General features: G+C 39.8%; 1 protein-coding gene across 1 annotated transcript in view; it reads right to left on the bottom strand.

Annotated features, from left to right (window-relative positions):
• The window catches only part of CFAP20DC (CFAP20 domain containing), a 1,731,599-nt gene that overhangs the window by 98,184 nt on the left and 1,612,584 nt on the right, over positions 1 to 20,831 (bottom strand). Inside the window, exon 16 of the mRNA XM_069206541.1 lies at positions 1,506 to 1,615. Coding sequence (XP_069062642.1) covers positions 1,506 to 1,615 — 110 coding nt within the window. The remainder of the gene's footprint in view (positions 1 to 1,505; positions 1,616 to 20,831) is intronic.

Raw genomic sequence — 20,831 nt, 5'->3', positions numbered from 1 at the left:
CTCTATTTCCTAAGAAAAAAATACTCCAGGCAATGCTAAAACGTCATTTGCCTGCTGTTCATTTAATCTGCAGTGTCACATTCCATATTGCCCCTTCCTCTAAACCAGGAGACCAAGGCAACCAAACGCACTTTTTACCGCAATTAAAAGATGATATGTGTGCAGCACAAAAATGAACAAATTGCAACAGCGCTATGTTGATTCCTAAAAAATGTGTAATAAATATGGTTTGACGATTCAATAGGTACGAACCCATAACGAGATAGAATGGATGCCTTGCCTTTCAAACTATGCCTTCAGCTACTCTGTGTACACCATTAAAACTGAAATCATATATTTGGTCCTTTATAGGCATGCCTCAAACTATCCTCATAAAGGGATAAAAATCGAAAGAGCTAAAGAAAACCCCATAAAATGCTGTACCATAATGTAGGAGAATAAATTACATCATGTCACTATGGTGACCCTGGTGCAATACATCCTCCCTGAAACTTGCTCATCACCAGATTACTTTTACTTTGCCCATTTGCTTATGGATATGGCAACATTTAGTGCAGCCAATGAGTGAGCTTTAGAGATGATTTCCAAGCGCACCAAAAATATAAATTTCCAGCCACACGCAACGCTGTAAAACAAGGATGGTATAATTAAAAACCTCGCACTCGAAGATGTGACTATCCCCGGACGCTGGGTTAAGCAGCTCCACGCTGCTGCTCTGTCACATAGTCAATTTAACTGAGTAATGGCAGCTTGAAAGAGCATCCAGGGCAGGAAAAGATGCCACGTCTGCTGGGTTTGGGGGCTGGCTCTTCGCGTGCTCGCTGTATGCTTCACACTATTAACTAATGATGCAGGCAGCAAGAAGCAAACTTTCAGAAAGGGAAAGTCAGCACGAGAACATTTAATTGAAATTATATTTAACACTAGCTCTCGGGAGATTTATGGCATGTGATTGGCTGCACGGTAAGCAAGTGCATTTCTTTCAGGACCCAGACTCCTATTTCATCTGTCTGCATTTGCTCAGGTAGCCATCAGAAAACAGTTATCCAATAGCCTGCCAGCTTCTGAGTACAGAGTGCCTTTATTTTCAATATTTAGGACACTTATCACACAGTTTATGCAGTGCCTCACATCAAGGTCCCATTCTGACAGCAGAGTTCGGTTTTGCTGTCATAAACAATTACAAATGAACACCTTTGAAAGGGTCCCCAATTTAAGGGGCATAATGTGTTTCAGATCCTAAATCATTGTGACACGCCATCCCTTAGGAAGCCACAGTACACAACAGAGATTTATGATAACTCATTTCAAATGCTCTGCACAAAAGGAAAAAAAATGTAGGAACACACTGTATCCCCAGGAGAATAGTAAATGAAGAGACAACACCTTTGATATGAAGCTGTTCTCTAGACAATTCTGTAACACGTGTAGGCATTTATCATGACTGCTTCATAGCTACGTTCAGGTTTTTTTTATCCTTTGGACACTTTTTGCATCTTACCCACCTCCAGTGCTGTCACTTTGATGGGACTGTTTCAGTTTGGAGAGATCCATGTGCTCTGCCAGCTGTTGGCTTGGGGCAGTGATGGGCGGGCTGAAGACATTTAACCAATCCCTGAAAGACATTCAAGCAGATTTTGAAAAGGTTTGCGGTCAATGCGAGTCAAGTGAATGACAAAATTCTCAGTTCAGCTTAAGCAAAAAAGATACCTGGTCAAGCCATACCTCCAAGACATTGAGACTTTTCAAATAGTGTTTTGAAAGTAAATCAGTAATATGCATAATGTCGTGGTCTACATGCTAGTGCACACAGACGGCCATGCTCCTTGTACTGACCTTTACGGAGAGATTCCCTGCTCTGTGGCCATAGCTTTGCAGAGGTATCCATTTTAACGTTCTCTAGATCTGTTGTGTTTCCCTCTGCAAACCAAACATTCTATGAATCCACAAAGGATGCCTTACTTCACCGACCCATGTGAAATCACTGTTACGCTGGTGTATTTAGTGTAATATCAATAATTCCACATTTCTTTAGCAAAGAAAAATTTCTGAAATGATGCTACTACCGCTATTACTGCCATATTAAGCAATTAGGCGCTGATGCATCATTTGTTCTGAAAATTTACAGCAAACTCATAGGAACAATGAATGGCAAAGCTGGAGCGGATATTCATTGTGCTTTTTTTCCACTTTTACAGCATGAAATGGAATTTTAAGTCACATAAGGACAAACTTTATGCTAAAGTACACTACCAAATACCACTTTTGCATTTTGATGCATAATTTCACGGACTTAAGAAAAAGCACATTTTGCACACCCCTATATGTCATTCAACGATCAGAGCACAAGGCTCAGCTGTACAGGACCCTGACTCCTATCAGATAGAATATACTGCTTTCTTCACAGGCTATGGGGATACTCACCTTCTATAAAGAGAAGTGTTTCACTTCCCCCTACATGTAAGGTGGTCCATGTGGGTACCACATGGTGGTTATGTTTCCTGTGTGGATGATGTCCTCTTCATGGAAAAGGCATATATAGAGCAAGATGGAGGTTCACACAAATCAATATTCCCATGCCTTCATGATAAAGAGTACCCTTTGCATGCTTATCAACAAGGTAAAACTTCTTGGAAAGTGGGCCATTCAGTCCCCCATTTGTGGCCACCCACCTTTCTTCAGCATCGGAAGTTCTCTGGAAATCACAGAGACATTGTGCATGAAGTCTATACAGACAACTTTGGAATATACATTTCTATAACCAGTTGGCGCCCGCTCCGATTCCCCCATTATCGAAAAGGAGGTACCTGATCATCTAGTTGACTAGACTTGTGGATTCTGAATACTGTTAACACCTGATTGGACTGAATTCTCACCAGTGCCCTTCTGAACTAGATAATTAATGCAGGCATAGCTACGCTGCACCAGCACATACAGTTACCGAACAGGAATAAGACTCTGGAAGTTGCTATTCACTCCTAAGGACAGAAACAAACCAAAGACACTGGATGAAACCCTGCTACTGTGAACAGCAACACAAGAAAATGAATTGTCCAGCCTGCAGTACAAAGTACATCTGTATGTCTGCATGTGTGTATATGGTATTTATGTAGTGAAAACCCCGCCAAGAGGCAGCAAAGTGCTGTACAGGGTCAAAGGCGAGCATATACAAAATAAGTGACGAGAGAATCATCTGGGATGGGGACTGTTAATGTACTGTGAGGTAGTGTTCTTTAAAGAGGTGGAACTTCAACTCTTTCCTAAACTGAAGCAGTGTTGGGGGAGTTCTGAAGGATATGGGGATGTTCTTCCAGATCCTATGTGCACAGATGGAAAAGGCTGTTGTCTTGTTTTTTACTTCTTACACTTCGTAGTCTGCAATGTAATTGTGTCCTGGCTGCAAGTGTCCCGAGAACCACCAGAGATAGTGAGCCTGTCTGCAAGATAAGCTGGGGGAGCTGGTCATAATGGCTTTGCAAATGCTGCAGGTGGTTTTGAAGATGGTCAGCAAATAGTTTTTTTCTTAGCAACAAACAATACATGATCAAATTATCCTGAGCACTTGATCCAGTACTGTAAACACTGACTACAAAAAAAAACCATCCACAATTACAATGCTTTGCACAATGAAAAACTTTGAATGTATACATATAGGCAAGTGCTGAGCTGGGACAAGCAAGGAGGACTGTGCACCAATTGGGGGCCTGATATATATTTATATATATATATATATATATATATATATATATATATATATATATATATATATATATATATATATATATATATATATATATATATATATATATACACACACACACATTTATATATACCTCAAGAACTGAGTAAAGAAACCAATAGCATCCGGCCCCAGACCGCTGATGAGGCAGCCCCATCCAATGGAAATAAAAATTGGGAGGCGTAGCTGCAGTGTGGGTTACTGCACCTGCACCACTGAATGGTCTGTCTGTCTGTAGTTTGGTCTTCAAGTTGAAGGAGGTAACTATGCAGGGGGTTCCAAATGTCTTTCGTCGGCTTTCTGGAGGAAGGAGCAAATAGTATCTGTCTAACTGCTCCTGGCAATACACCAGATTGCGCACCCAGAGGAACAGCCCTCCTTCTGATGAAGCCACTCTGCACTTTGCCAGCACAAGAGCGAGTGATACATACTTATGCACACACTGCAGCACGGTTTGAGTACGGTTTGAGGGCAGCCCAACAAAGCCATCTTAGGGGACATTGACAGAGTCATACGAGTCATAAGTGAGAGGGCCTGGAACACCAGAAACCAGTTAGCCACCACAGGAGGACAACACCAGGTACAATGGATAAAACTGGCCTCCAGTGGTCCATAACCGGTACACTCGGGTCGGGTGCAACCTCCATGTATGTAATTGGAGCGGGGTGCAAAAAGCACAGAGAATGAACTTGAAGTGTACTGACCACTATTGCCCATCAGTGGGTAATGCACCAATCTTTATAACAACAGGATCATTCTTCAGAAGTAATGGTGTTGCTTAAATTGGTGTCCCATGCTGCCCGTGCATCTGATGTGCTGAGGGGTGGGCCATAGTCTGGATAATATTACAGAGGCGCATGAGCAGAATAGAAAGGGTTTGGCATTCAGAGAGCACTTTTGGGAATTCCTGGTAGTGATCCGTGTATTTCGCCTGAGTTTGCAGACAAAGAAAGAAGTCAAGTGAATTGTTAAGGCCCCAATAAACCTGCCATCAGGGAAAAAGTCTGCCATGGACCAAACTCTCCACTCGGCCAACCTAGCCAGTGTGTTAGATCCCAGTACACTAAAAAGCAGGGGATAATGAGTTAAGGACTGATGAGGTGAGTACAATTTGTCCCTGCCATAGGGGTGACAAATCCCTTCCCAATCCAGATGGGTTTGTACTATGGTGCATATTTCAGTTTATCTGCATAGGGGCATCTCACCTATTAACGAAGGAAACCTCATGTTCAATGGCCAAATACACCATGTATGGTGGAGGGTACAGCCAAAAGCATGCATTCTGTGCTTGCAGACACAGAAAATACGATTTACAATCAGGAGCAGCCAGACCTTCCTGGTCATAAGGGAGTGTGAGGATCTCTCCTCTGACTTTAGGTTCTCTACCGGACCGGGCAAGCCAAATCATTAGGTATTTTAGCGTGGTGAAGAAATGTTTGGTAAGAGGGATTGGTATATTATTAAAGAGGTATAATCATTTTTTGGTAAGATACTCATCTTCATCAATGCAATTCTGCCATGCAGAGATGAAGGAAGCTTGATCCAGCGAGTCACCTGATCTATTTTAGAGATGGCTATGCCACAATTTTCAGTGATAATATTGTCAGTATTACAGCTCACTTGAATCCCAAGATATTTCAATGAGGAGGCAAACCAGGGAATGGGTGCTCTGTTGTCACGTCGAAAAGGGGAAGTATGGCATACTTGTTCCAATTGATTGTCAACCCATAGAGGACATGAAAGAGGGTGAATTCCTGTATAACTTGTTTAAGATTTTGATCCGGTTTACATAAGTATAACACAATTGTGTCTGTGTGCAGAGAGATAATTAAGTTCCACTGGGTGAAAGCTATGCCTCGGTACCCATGTCTTTGCTGGATAGCACAAGCTAAGGGTTCTGTCTCAAGAGCAAATGATCATGACAGAGGGCATCCCTGCCTTGTGCCACGTTGTATTGTAGTGAATCCAAGTTCATTTTAATGGGATAACAGGAGTTAGCTTAGCCTCTGGCTTGCAGACTCGTGCCCCCATCAACTAGTGACTTTTAACCTACTTAGCTTGCTCTGTCCTAGCACATTTAATTATTTAATTCTTCTAAGATGGCTGCCTTGTTTATAGTTAGGCCACTTGTTATGCTTTGCATTATCAGTGCCACGGTGCTAAGGTGTCAAGATCAAGCAACAAAGACAAACAAACAGTAGGTGTTCACACTTCGGGATTTTCCCTCTCTATACTTTCGAGGGATTGTTTATATTAATTGCCGTCCCAAGCATGTCTGTTATCTATTGTTTGGGAACACACCTACATCAGGGGTCCTGGTAGATCTGTATAAGTACATCGCACTTTAGACAGATAATCAGAAGGATTCTGACCAGAGGCCATCGCCACCATCGCTAATACTGTCGTCTTGACGCTGACCCAGTCTTTGTGTCCCTGCGGAGTCTGAAATAGAGACCTCATTCCAAGGTAACAAGGGTTGGGGGCTCCTCTCATGGACATGGCATTGGCAGATTAGGTTTAGCAAACTCAGCTCTCCTTTAGGTAGGAGGTTAGGCCTATCACATTAGGGTATTAGGGCATATTACATCTCGTATGTCTTTCTTACGCATTGAAAGATAGTGGGGGTCTTTGTAATAATGACTCTCGTCTTCACAATTCTGTTCCTTGCATTAGTCATTATCCTAATCATTTCAGCCCATGCAACTTATCGCAAATTGCAGTTATGTTAAATAAAAATTATTGAAACTTTACAGCATCTTTGTCATTGCCTGTGTTTGTCTGAGACATGATATATCTGTGAGAAAGGGGTAATCTCTGTTTAACCACGACACTCCCTGTGATGTCTTGTTCTTGAGTCCATGCGTAAAGGCTGCCACAAATCACCTTTTACTATTGTATTTCTGGTGAGGTGCTGCTAGTGAGCCGGTAAGGTTAGGACAACAGTTGCAACTTGTTGTAGGATAGGCATAGTCGCCTACAAACAAAAGTACTGTCATCCTTTAACCAGCAGTCTTGCCTAGAGGAAGAGTCCAAACTACGACAGTATGTTAAAGGGTTCAGATGTCAACCCATTAACCTGTACTCTGGCTCACAGAGTAGTGTAAAGCAGCCAGATTAAGTGGGTGAAATATGTAGGGAAAGATTCAATGGAGAACTGCAAAGAGGTAGCCCCACTCTACAGAGATGAATACTTTAGTGGCATCAAGCAGGGCGGAAGCTGCCTCCTGCGTAGGATCAATCTAATGTAGTTTGCAAAAAGAGTTTGGAGATGGTGCAATGTAACCCGGCCAGGGATAAATCCCATCTGGCCAGAGGACCGGATTTGGGAGGAACAGGAGGACTCTATTCACCTTTTTATGGCAAAGATTTTGGAATCAGTATTTATAAGGGGAAGTGGGCAATAGGAGTCAGGATACTGTGGATCATTTTCTGTCTTGAATAATATGGTGATGATGGCCTCCTGAAAAGAAAGGTGGTAACGTACCACTTTTCTAGGCCTCCACAAACACTCTTTGGAGTCTAGGTGCCAATATATTCATGAAAAGTTTATAAGCTCAACTGTAAATCCATCTCCTCCCTGGGATTTGTCCATATGAAGGCCAGCAATGGCTATCAGGATTTCATCCAGAGTGATAGGGTGCCTCCAGGAAGAGGTGACGTAGTCCCTCTAGCCAAGCCAATGTCACTCTTTCAAAGTAAGCTATAGTATACTCCTCTCGCCTAGGGGAATGATGAGAAGAGTAAAGGTGAGTATAATCATTTATAGATTTATGTATCATTGCCTCAGAGTTATATGAAAGGGTTCCATCATCAGCCTCCAGCTAAGTCACTGGTAAAGAAGCACTATCTCGCTGCACAATGTGAGCCAGGGTACATCAGGGCTGATCAATCTCACTATACACTCTGGAAATATCGAATTGACCAATGTGTTTGACTTTCCTATCAGCATCCTGCCGGAAGTATGTAATCTTGTCTTGCATCTGTGCTAACACCGGTTAACAGACAACTTGCCTACACTGAATCTTGAGAGCATGTGATGGGCCTCCAAAGCATAAAAGTGGTTGTGAATAGCTGTGAGAATACCATGTTGCTTGGCAATGCAAATCCTGTGGATATAGGCCTTGATTATATCACAAACTAGTGCTGGCATCTCTACAGAGCCGTTACTGTGTGAAAAAAGGCCATCATCTCCTCTTGGACCTTCGCAGTAAACAAAGCGTCAGGGAACGCCAGAGGGGAGAGACGCAATGTGAATGTTCGGTATTGGGAATCGGTATAGAAATTAAAAGAAGCAGAGAGGGGTGATCAGAGTATGTACGTAGAAGATGACTAACATGGGTAGCCCAGCCCCTGGTATTTGGTGACCCCAGCCAGTAGTCTAGTCAACCCAATGTGCCATGTGTTGTGTATATATGAGTGACTTCACATAGATTAGGATCTGTATCCCGCCACAGATCTACAAGGCCATTAGCGGCCATAATATCTTGTGGCAGCTGTGGTATGTGTACACATGAGTGGATGGGAGCTGTCTAAGTCACGATGTAGAACTACATTGAAATCTGCCCCCAAAGTATTGTCCCGGACGACAACAAGCCACACCCTCCATTGTCAGCTCAGGTGCCCACTCAACCTTGAGCCCCTGCAGCGTGGCAGTCACTGGGAGCCCTGAACAGGCATGCAAGTAAGCTGGGGCCGGGAGCGCCAGGGGCCCCCAGCCAACAAATTGCCTCTGCTGGCAGCTTCTCCCTGTGCCCCCACTGTCATGAGTACTCCAGCAGTGAGGCCTGCCCAAACACAGTACACCCACACCAAGCAGCGATTAGTGCACCACCCCACCCAGTAAGGCCGTGGCAACACCAATGGACCATGCAACCCACCCAGTGGCTTGCAGAGACCCCAACTTCAATGTTGGAGTCCCCTGGCAGGGAGAGTCATTCATAGCAAGTGTTGAGGTGCCCATGTCATTAGGCAAGTGATGCTGCAGGCAAATGAATGTGCCAGGGGCAAGGAGCCTCACTGTAGTGTGGCAAGCATGTTGCCGTGCAGTCTAGCACCCACATGCCATTGGAGTTTCAGCACACAAACCATAATGTGCGAAGATTGAGTGTCAGTAAATATTTGCCATTTGCGCATCACCATGTAGAGTGTCTTGATTTGTTCTGATCCTATTAACATCTTTCTTACCATCTTACTTCTGAATTACAAAAAAGCTCTTCATGGGCGCCTTCCTTTTTTTTGTGTTTCAATTCTTTACTGAATTTTTATAAACAAATACACACATAGGTTGCTCAATGATTATATAAAATATACATCAAATAACTAAAAAAAATGAAAGTGCACTAATAAATAATTTACATAATCATTCTATATTAAATAAGAAGAAGAGAAAGAAAACACACAACAAGTTATAATGAAACATTTAGATATTATTTCATTCAAATAAACTTTCCCAGATAGTATATAAAAAAAAAACAAGGAGAATATTAATATTTTGTAAATGAAAATAATTGATTAAATTACAAGAAACTTATTTATCAAATTAATTAATAGAATCTAAGAGAAAATAAAAACAAATTATGAGAGTTCCCTCAAGGAATCATCATAAAGAGATAATAGAGAACACACCTATTCTAGAACAATGCTCTATAAATTATCAAATTGTTTTAAGTTGTCATTTAATTTGTATATCACTCTTTCAAACTGCGCAATGTCAAACATATCTTTCAACCAGGATTGGATTGTTGGTAGAGTGTTAGATTTCCAGAAATTTAATATATTGATTTTTGACAGGCTAATTGCCGTAGATAACCATCTGAACAATTGTGGCGTAACCCTACCCATTCTGGAAATATCGTGTAATAAAAACAATCGGGGTGATTGAGACAAAATATTAGGTAAACTTTTTCTTAAATATTTTGCTATTTGTGTCCAAAATTGTTGAATCTCAGAACATCCCCATAGAACATGTACAACATCGCAATTATATTGATGACATCTCTAGCAATCAGAATTTGGACTAAGTTTAGCTGAGTGGAGTTTAGAAGGTGACCAATGCCATCGATTAAGTATTTTAAAGTAATTAAATTTTAATCTTGCATCACGGAGTCTCTGATTATAGTTTTCCAAAACTTTAGCCCACTCTCTAACTGAAAAGGTGATATTTAGTTGTGTGGACCACTATGTTCTTAAATTTTCAGAGGTATTATCTAAAAAAGATTTATCAATTAGTATGGAGTATAAGCCTGACACCGTACCTTTGAAATTCCTCCATACACATATATAACGAGCAATAGAAGACTGTATTATAGGATCTATAGTTGAGTCTATTTTGGAATCTAAAATAGATGATATCAAAATACAATTATTAAATTATGATTTTTGAAGTTTATACGTCTCTTGCAAATGTGAGAATGATTTTAGAGAGTTGTTTCGTGTATATAAGTCCGATAGGGTATTAATTTTGTTATTTCTCCAGACGAACCAATTAAGCTCTTTATCTTCATAGAGAATTGTAGAGTTATTCCAAACTGGGGCATTTAAGTGAACATTGGAGTTGCATTTTATGATTTTTTTAGCCTTCTGCAATGCTAGTTGAGAGGAGTAAATAATTGGATTTGAGGATTGTGAATATTTTGGACATTTGGTATAATAAATAGTAGTTTTCAATCAGGACTGTTCCATTTTGACCCATAGGGGCATGTTATCGATTATGGATATCATATATGTTGAATGTGATAATTGTTGAGCTTTCCAATAGGTTTCCAAGTGCGAAAGTCGTAAGCCAGCTTTTAAAGAGGAGGAGTGTAGTTTTGAACTGCTAATACGAGAATCTTTTCCTCCCGAAATAAAACGGGTTATTAGAGATGAAGCACTTTTGAAGAAATTATAAGTAATTATGAGTGATAACATACTGAACATATAATTGAATTTTGGGATTGTATTCATTTATTTTTATAATTTGTACTCTATCACATAAAGAGAGATTCAATTGTGACCATCTCATGAAATCACTTTTATGTTTATCTATAATAGGATTCAAATTGTCCATCAGAACATTCTTCAGTCGAGTATTAAGTAGGATCCCAAGATATTTAAGATGTGGAAATTTCCAATTAAATGGGAAATTACCTAGTGAAATTGGTGTAGTATTATTGTTCATTGGTAAAGCTTCGCATTTGGCCCAATTGATCTTGTAACCAGAGAATGTCGAAAATTGGTTTAATAGAGTGATCAAGTTTTTAACCGAAGAATCCGGGTTAGACAATGTCAGTATTATATCATCTGCATAATAAAAAGCTTTTACCTCTCTCGCTGGGGTAACAATACCTTGCATATTAATGTTCTGTCTAATCGCAATAGCTAAAGGTTCTAAAGCAATGAGAAACAACAGAGGAGAAAGTGGGCATCCTTGTCTGGTATTAAGAACATTTTTAAAGTATGGCGATGTAAAACCATTACAAATAATCGCAGCAGTTGGGTATTGATACATTCCTTCAGTTAAAGTAAAAAAAACTGTACCAACACCCATTCTATTCATGGTTCAAAATAAATATCCCCATTCCACTCTATCAAAAGCTTTTTCTGCATCTAGGGACAATATAACATTTTCTTCTGATTTAATACGTGTTAGCCAAAATAGGTGTAAAATTGTTCGAAGATGTTTTGAAGAGGATCGAGAGGGAACAAAGCCGACTTGAGATGAATGGATAAGTGATGTAATGACTGAATTTAAGCGAGTCGCAAGTATTTTAGCCAGAATTTTAATATCAGAATTTAGTAATGAGATAGGTCTGTAACTATAGCATTCTAGTGGGTCTTTATCAGGTTTAAGAATTACAGTAATATGTGCTCGTAAATATTCTGGAGAGAAATGTCCTTTTTTTAGGGCTTCATTAAATAAGTTTTGTACGAGTGGGATTATTTGAACTTTTGTAATCTTATAAAATTTGATAGGAAAGCCATCCTCCCCGGGTGCTTTATTTGTAGGTAAACAATCAATAGCTTTTGTAATTTATTCTGTTATGTGCCCTTCTAGACTTTTTCTCTGTTCTTGGGTCAATTTTGGGATTTTTAAATTAGTAAAAAAGTCATCTTCCTCTTTAGTATTATCACAATTCAATGATGTATAAAGTGTTTCATAATAGTTCTGGAATTGTGCCAGTAAATCTGTTGGTTGTGTAAGTAAATAATTTGAAGAATTTTTAATAGCAGATATTGTTCTAGAGGATTCTTGTTGACATAATTGATATGCTAGAAGCCTTCCAGCTTTCTCCCCCTTTCATAATTACGCTGACAAAGTAAAAATAGACATTTTTCTGGGTGAGAAGTATACAAGTTATTAAGTTTGAATTTGGCTGAAAATTAACTTTTTAAAATCTCTGGCAATTCATTTTTACTATACTCATTTGAGAGTAACATTACCTCTTTTTCCAATAATACCCCTTCAATATTCAGTTGTTTTTTAAGAATATATGAGTCTCTCATAATCACTCCTCTAATGACTGCTTTGCCAGCACCCCAAAGTATACCAGCATCTGTAACTGAGTCCTTATTTTCATCAAGAAATTGTTCAACATGTTGACATAAGTTTAATTTGGCTTGAGGTGTTTTATATGAAGAGGTATTGAATCTCCAATATTAACATGTACATCTATTACATCATGGTCTGAGAGGCTGCATGGAATAATTCCTGCATGTGATACAGATTGTAACATTGTAGATGAAGTTAAAAAATAATCTATTCTAGAGCGAATTGAATGTGGACAAGATGTAAATGTGTATTCTTTAACATTTGGGTGTACCAAACGCATGGTTCCTGCAATGCAAAATCTTCTATTAGATCCTTTAAGATAGATCTGTCACTTGTATGGTAAATGTCTGGTTCACCCGATCTATCAATGAATGGATCTATAGTAACATTCCAATCTCGCCCAATTATTACTCGTGTAGGTCCAAAAGAAGATAGTAATCAACTAATCTTAGAAATAAAGATCGTTTTGGAATCATTGGGTGCATATATTGTACCTATGAATTCTTTATAAGAATTTTAACAAATGCCATCATCAGCTAACCATGTTTGAATAATCTTATATGGTAAATTTTTGTGAAAAAGAATAGCTACCCCACATTTGCGGATAGGCATATCAACATTATTAGAATTACTCTGGGTTAAACTAGCATGTACAACTTGACCAATCCAATCTCTTTTAGCTTTATCACTTTCAGATTCATTAAGATGAGTTTTCTGTAATAAGGCAATATCTGGTTTATGTCGTCCAAGAAAGTTAATTATCTTCTTTCTCTTACTAAAATGTGTCAAACCATCAACATTCAGAGATATAACATGCAAGGGTTTCCGCTTGTTGATTCACATATATAGATTAAATAATTAAATCAATCAAAAGTACAATGATACGAGAGAAAATAAAAGGAAGATAGGAGATGAAGTTAAGAGAGTATATATTTCCAAATATGTCAGTGTATATGAATGACGTGTATGGAGTATCAGTTCATTTAAGTTTCTATAATATATTAAAATAAGGAATAATTATTTATTTATAGGAGCACTATGAAGTTATTGTCCAACACTAGAGATTGACAATTTGCATACTTAAACCGCTAAAACTTTAAACTGGAGAGAAAAAAAAAAAAGCGTCTCGGAGAGGTGAGCAGAGAAGAGGATATTAGTGCCATTTCGAGTGTAAACATTAAAACATCCGATAGCTTATATAATCATAGTTATAAAAGGAAAAATATAGAGACTAAAGAGAAGATATAAGTTAAGAAGGATAGAGACAGAGTATGATCATAAGTAATTGATACTTCAATCTTGATCAAGGTTTCAAAGGTGATCTAGATTTGTCCCTTGGGTGATATTTTTTCAAGGCTTTACGTTTTCCACCATGTGACCAGTGATTTGAACAGTCTCCAATTCTCCCTGATCCGCATCGTCCGGAATGTTAGATGGGGGAGATTCTTTTGTTGATGAAGGAGAAGAAGTCTTATGTTCCATCTCAGAGTCCCTGTCATCTAAATCTTTAAAAAAAGATTCCAAGTCATGAGGATCTAAGTATTCCTTGGTTTTCCCTTGAAAAGTTATAATCATAGTAGCCGGTTCCAGAAGGCCATACCTTATGTCTCTTTTCTTCAGTCTAGCGTGTAGATTGAAAAATTGTTTTCTTGTGAGGTTAGTAGGTGCTGAGAAATCTGCTGTGATGATTATTTGAGATTTTTCAGATTCATATGGACCTTGCTTTTTTGCTGCCATGATAATTGGACGAGTTTGTTGGTGCCATAGAAAACAGGCAAGGATATCTCTAGGTCTAGTAGTGGTCCAATCCACTAGTTGGACATGATGAGCTCTCTGAAATTCGAAAGGTGTTGTGAAGGTAATATTCATCAGAGTTAAGATTAATGTGGTCAGAAAGTCTAGTATATTATCTTTCTCTACTTGTTCTGGAAGACCTAATATTCTAAGATTATTCCTTCTACTTCGATCCTCCAAGTCAATCATCTTTTGTTGTAAAAACCAAATATCCTGCCCTGTATAAGGTGTCTTGTCTAGACGAGATTCAATATTTGTAATCCGGCTGTCCATTGACTGTATGCAGGATTGAAATTTGGTAACATCATTCCTCAGCCCCTGAACTTCCGCAGTGTTAGTAGAGACTGTGGTGTCCAAAGTCGCAATAGAGGATTTTATGTCTAACAAATTCATTCAAGATTGTATCCATAGCTGCTGAGGGTAGCTCAGTAGAATCTGCCATATTACCTTTAGAGTCAGTGGCATCAGGATGTGATAATAAAGCTACACTGTATGACAATTGCCTTACTACTTTGGGGTCTGACATATGTAATAGATCAATTATGCTTCAAGGTTCTTTTTATAATGTGTGTCTAGTCACTTGATAATTTGATTCCAACAAAAAAGCTTGATCTTGAGAGCCAGTTTGGTACCTACATTACAGTGTATGTTCTAATTCCAGTTAAATATCCACCTCAATATCTTGTTATATTTAAGCATGAAGACTTTAAAAGAAGAAGAGAACAATACGTTATTTCGGTCTTCTTATGCAAGTATAATAATCACTATTTAGATTGAATTCAGCTCTTGCCAGATTCATGTGAAGTTTAGGAAACCATAAAATTGCTATTTTTGCATTTTCTAGATAAAGTTAGTGCTATTCAATATGATGAGATAGAGAGTGGTTGCATTTTCCTGATTTGCTATCTTGTCATCTTCTGTGATGCGTTACAGTGCAATGTAATCAGTCCAGTATTGAAAAAGGAGGAAGAAGAAAAAAGAAAGGGCGTACAAAGTTATTGCAATTCAATACGTAGTACCATAATGCACAACGTGTGCACGTTTGTAATTTACCGCAAGGCCAAGCGCATGATTTCTTGCCATATTCCACCTAGCGTTACCTAATAATATAATCAGGCACGTCGAAGATTGTCAAAAAGCACCATGTGGCATTTCCGAAATTAAGCGGTGTTGCAGAGTTTGTAGCGTTTACATTTTAATGTTCCGTAATGCATGGAAGAAGTGTTCCGTATCAGCCAGGATTTTAGATAAAGATCACGCCACCAATATTGAAAAAGGAGAAAGGGAAAAAGGGAAAAATAAAAGGGCGTACAAAGTTATTGTAAGTGAATTCAATACGTAATATCGTAATACACAACGCGTGAACGTCTGTAATTTACCGCTAGGCCAAGTGCGTGATTTCTTGCTGTATTCCATCTCGCGCTACCTAATAATATAATCAGGCACTCGGAGGTTATCAAAAAGCACCATGTGGCATTTCCGAAATTGAGCGGTGTTGCAAAGTTAGTAGCGCTTACATTTTAATGTTCTGTAATGCATGGAAAATGCGTTCCATACTTTCAGGGTTTTAGATAAAGATCACGCCGCCGTTTTGACCTCACTGGACGATATGTCTTTCATCATTTAATTCAATTGTAGATCGAGTTGAACGCTCATTTTGAATCCTGTACCATCCTGTTGGTTTCCGACATGTATTCTTCCACTTTCCAAGTAAGCAGAGGTCGGAGAAGTATCATTCGCCTGTCTCCTCGTCTCCGCTCGTTCCGACTCTAAAAAAGAGCCGCCATCTTCCAGGGGACCTGGCTCCGCCCCCATGTGCGCCTTTCTAACTGCTGAACTATTTTAAAATACTTGGACAGTTCATTTACAAGTATTTGTGTTAGTAAAAATAATATCCTGCAGCTTTCCCTTTCACATCAACATGATTTTTAAATACTTAGTTTTACAAATCCTCTCATTTTGAAGTCAGTAAAAGAAACGTGAACATCAATTTCCATGTTCAAAGAATAAGCATCAATTTCTCAAAAGACATAGCCTCACATTTGACCTCTGTCTTTGAAAGCACAGCAAATGTGACAAGATGAAAAGCAACATTTGAAGGCGTCTTACTTGCTCATTTCACCTTTGAGACCTGAGAAGCATTGTTATTTTGGGGGTGCCGCAGCACCCCTCTGCACTTCTACTCACAGTGGTAGAAAGGATATTGCTAAAGCAATCAATAATTCCTGGTCATGTTAAAAGCATCTAGTGTTGCACCCGTATTACATACATTGACACATGTGAAGGACACTGTAACCCAAATATAAAACATCGAATGCATGCTAGATTGCACACGAAGGAAGCTGGAGACACCCTGTTGACATAATCAGACATGCAACAGTCACACGTGTTGCATTCCTCTAAGTTTGGTCTCACCCTAAATGTCACTGCCTAGGTCTCTCTTTGTTTGGAAGATGAGATCTACATGCCCCTGTAGTCACATTTTAAATGTGTCCCATCGTAGATGAGAGTGATTAAAAATATTATAAGTCTCAGAACCACATTTGGCAATCAATGTCTTCTTATAAAAGATGAGGAGTACTTACTACGTAAGGGGTGTCCTATCACTTATCAACCTACTTATGTCCTGTGTTACTTTCAGCTTGTGTATTGAAGTCCTGAATGCACTCAGCTGCCCACCCTCTGGGGCAAACCGCCCAATCCAAACCTACATCAAACCCCTTTTTTATATTCCCAATCCTGCAAGAGTCCAGGAGGACTCTGCTGGCTCCCATAGGACTCCGGATGGAGTCTAGGGGACAGTGCTGGCTCCACCGGGAAAACACTACCCTCGAAAAAATATGTTTATAAATTTCACCTCAGGTGGGAGCTCTTTGGTACTCCTACCCTGTATGTATGTATGTATGTATGTATGTATGTATATATATATATATATATATATATATATATATATATATATATTATTTTGTGGACACATTGGGACAGAGCCCTCTAGTTCTGTAATAGCGGCCACAATATTTGTGTTCAGTTTATGGCTAATCAAAGTGCAAGCTCTAGTAGGAATCCAGGGAGTGAGGCGGCAAATAAGAAAAATATCCCCTTCCCTAACTTGGATAGCTCTATTTTTTTATAGTTGTGTGCCATAGGGACTCACAGGAGTCCCGCAAATCCAACCGTTTGGAGATCTAAAAATTTGAAACAATTTCTAAAAAACTACTTAACAGATTTGCACCAAATCACAAAAAACACACTCTGGGTAAAGATATTGCTTCCTGCTAAACTCTGTATAATTCTATTCAGTCGTTTTTGCGGCTGTAGTGTTGTTAAAAAAGCTCTACAAATATTACAATGAAAAACTGTGTTCGGGAGCACCCTTGTTATCTGCCCCCACTGGATGGATCATACCAAAACTTTCAAGGAAGATGCAGGGGTGGAAGAACTTTCTTTTGGAAAGTGTTGTGAAATGGCGCCAGTTCAGTAAAAATGCAAATTCTTTTATTTCACCAACAAAATCAAAAGAACTGTGCACATAAAAAAAAAAATCATCTGCCCGATGCATTTCTGCTGAACGCCTTCCACCGGGCCTCACCAGTTCACAGAAGTGACTTCCTTCTTAAGTTACGTTTTAAGTTAAAAGTCCTACTTCTCTTTTATTGTCTCATAACAACTACAGCAAATACCTTGCCCTTTTGTCTGGAATTTTTCAGTGTCTATTTCATACATTAGTAATGTGAGCAATGAGAACAATCAGTTTTCTTTTTTATTTTTTTTAGTCCCATTTCCTTTTCATTAGCTGTTCAGTAGCTGTATGAAATGTTTTTTTCCATTCATCTCAGTTGTCCAGTGTTGTATCCATTTCTCCACTAGAATTCCATTGAATATTTATATCCCCATTATTTTCATCATTTCAAAATTACCAAATCCCCCAATTCAAATCATAGAACACAAATATCTCAATAGTATGCATCCATTATTCCTCAGTGATTAATTTGTACACAAGACCAAAGCATTTTCACAGTTCTACAGTTTAGCATTGCATCCATCCATTATAATGAGCTAAGTATAATATTGAATTGCACTCGCTCATATGATGTCACATGCTTCTTTTCAAATGGACATCTAAAGTGCTAGTTTAGTATTCCAAACAAAGCACAGAGAGTACTACAGTTTAATATTGCATCCATCCATTATAAGGTGCTAAGTATACTATTAAATTGCACTTGTTAATATAAAGCGTCATGTGCTCTTCATCAACTGGACATCTAGAGTGCTAGTTTAGTATTGCAGTCATCTAATCTAAAGTGCCAGATATAAGATTAAATTGCTCTCATTCACATAAAGTGTCATGTGCTTTTATTCAGATTAACATCAATTCTCTTTGAAAGCAGGACATTTCCCTTGTTGATATATATATATATATATATATATATATATATATATATATATATATATATGTTTAAACAAAAACAATGCGGTCAATTTTAATCCTTCGGCGGTGCATTCCACAGCCGGTTGATGGAGGAGACCACTCTTGTGACTATGATTTAACAAGAAAGTTCACCACACTCCATGAAGTCCCAGATAACATGAATGTATTTCAGTTTAGAACAATGCAACAACCACTGACGCGTTTCAACTCACCGAGAGTCTTGTTCACGGTTAGTGAGTCCTTTCTTTCTTTCACTTTATATAGCAACTATCTGTCCTAACAATTATGATGCATTCTGGATGTTGAAGTCAAACCAATATAAATTCATAATAAAAAACAACAATTCTTTTAAAACAAATCTGTTAATGGAATTAATCCTACGATATGAACTCTGCAGAATCTTTTTAAACAACTTTTTTTGAGCAGCCACATGTTTTGATGTCAATAGATACTCTTTCATTATTATTTACCAAATATATTATTTTATCACATATTAATTTGATCCTGAGAAAGGGGCATAGGTAAAGTGAAATGTAAATAAAGTATGCACTCCATCGCTAATTTGATGGCTACACTGTAAATCATACTTATGTTTAACTGTTATTATTCTTTATTGAGTTCCCAGTAAGCTTAGTGCTAAGACATTTAGCAACTGAATTGCTGTTGCTCACCTTTTAAAGTTTTCTTCAAGCATTTTTATAAACTTAAGCAATTAACAAAATGTGTGCTAAGTGCCTCAATCATATTCATATGATTACAGCCAACGATATTTTCTTGTTAGGGTTATAGAACCTCATTCCCTTACTGCTTGACATATATTTAAAGTATGATTCACCCTCAAAATATAGCATTTTGTCATCAATTATAACTCATAATTGAACAAACCATTTCTCGTTCAATTCAATTCATAAGGTATTTTTGTACACAAGTGGATAATGTATCTACTTTCCACTTGCCATCATTTTAAGGTACTTTCGCCCCCTCGGTCACCTTTATTGATTTGTGCTAGGCCAAATAATTTAACTCCTCTCCAATCCTATGCATGTTGCATAACTTTGATCCTGATTGGTTATGGCTCTGGCATGTTCAAGAATTATTTTCACACGTCCTGCCTCCCCAGGCCAATCTCGGTCCCGGGGACCCCATCCCCCAGGGCCCAGCCTAAATATTTAATATTTTGGGGAAAGAGGGGCCACGCAGCCCTTCTAACAGGCAGATATCAGCCCTGGAGATCCCATCCACTGGGGCCCTGCCTAAACATTTAATTTCTTTTGGGGTGAGGGGGCCACAAGACCTGCCTAGGCCAATCTTGGACCCGGGGACCCATCACCCAGGGCGCAGCCTAAATATTGATTTTTTTTGGGGGGAGAAGCCTGCGCAGCCTCCTCCACAGGCCTATCTCGGCCCCAGGGACCCCACCCCCAGGGTGCTGCTTACTTATTTTTTTGGTGGAGGAGGGCTGCGCAGCCCCTCTCCCCAGGCAGATCTCGCCTCCTGGGTCCCCATCCCCTGGGGCCTGGCCATGTGACCTGGGTGCCCCCTAGGGCACCGAGCCACAATGTTGGGGCCCATGGGGAGAGTCTGAAGGCCCCCACGGTCCCAGCTGGCTCCTCACCGCCTGTGGGAGCTAGCAATGCTAAAGCAGCTCCCTCTCCGTGAAAAAAGTTTCCTCTGTCTGCCTGCCTGCATCTCTGTGGGCAGGCAGACAGATGAAACTCTCGTCCGATGAAGGGAGAGCTGTTTGACAACTCTCTCTTTATTGGACCGGAGTGTTTGCTGTGACTTGGCTGCAGCTTCAAAGCTACCACCAACCGACAGCAGACAGCTGTGCCCTGGCGTGGGCACCCAGGGCTATAGCAGGAGCCAGGCCTGTGGGGTGGGGGGTCCCAGGGCCATCATTGGCTCCATGAGGGGGCCAAGAGGCCCCCTCTAACATACATAGTCCTGGGGAGGAGGTGGTCCCCAGGTCTGCAGGGGGGGCATGCAGCCCCCCCCACACACAATGTAATGAATGTCCCAGGGCTGCAGGGGGGGCCACATGTCTCCGCACACAATGTAATCAATGCCTTAGGTAGGCGGTGGTCCCAGGGCTGCAGAGGGACTGAAACAAACCCCCTTTTTGTTTTTAAATTTGCCCCAGGGAGGTGTTGGTCCCTGGGCTGTGGGAAGGGGGGGTCAACCCCCCTACCTTTCATTTTTTCAGAGGCCAGGGGAGGTGGTAGTCCCTGGGGCTGCAGGGGACCCAGACGGGCCCCTACGTATATAATTCAGTGCCTCCAGGAATTGGCCCACCCGGGGGCTCTTGAGAAAACAAGCATGGGGGCCCATGTTTGTTTTTT

The sequence above is a fragment of the Pleurodeles waltl genome, chromosome 9, assembly GCF_031143425.1.
Source record: "Pleurodeles waltl isolate 20211129_DDA chromosome 9, aPleWal1.hap1.20221129, whole genome shotgun sequence".
Lineage (NCBI taxonomy): Eukaryota > Metazoa > Chordata > Amphibia > Caudata > Salamandridae > Pleurodeles > Pleurodeles waltl.
This window is presented reverse-complemented; position numbering and strand designations above follow the sequence as displayed.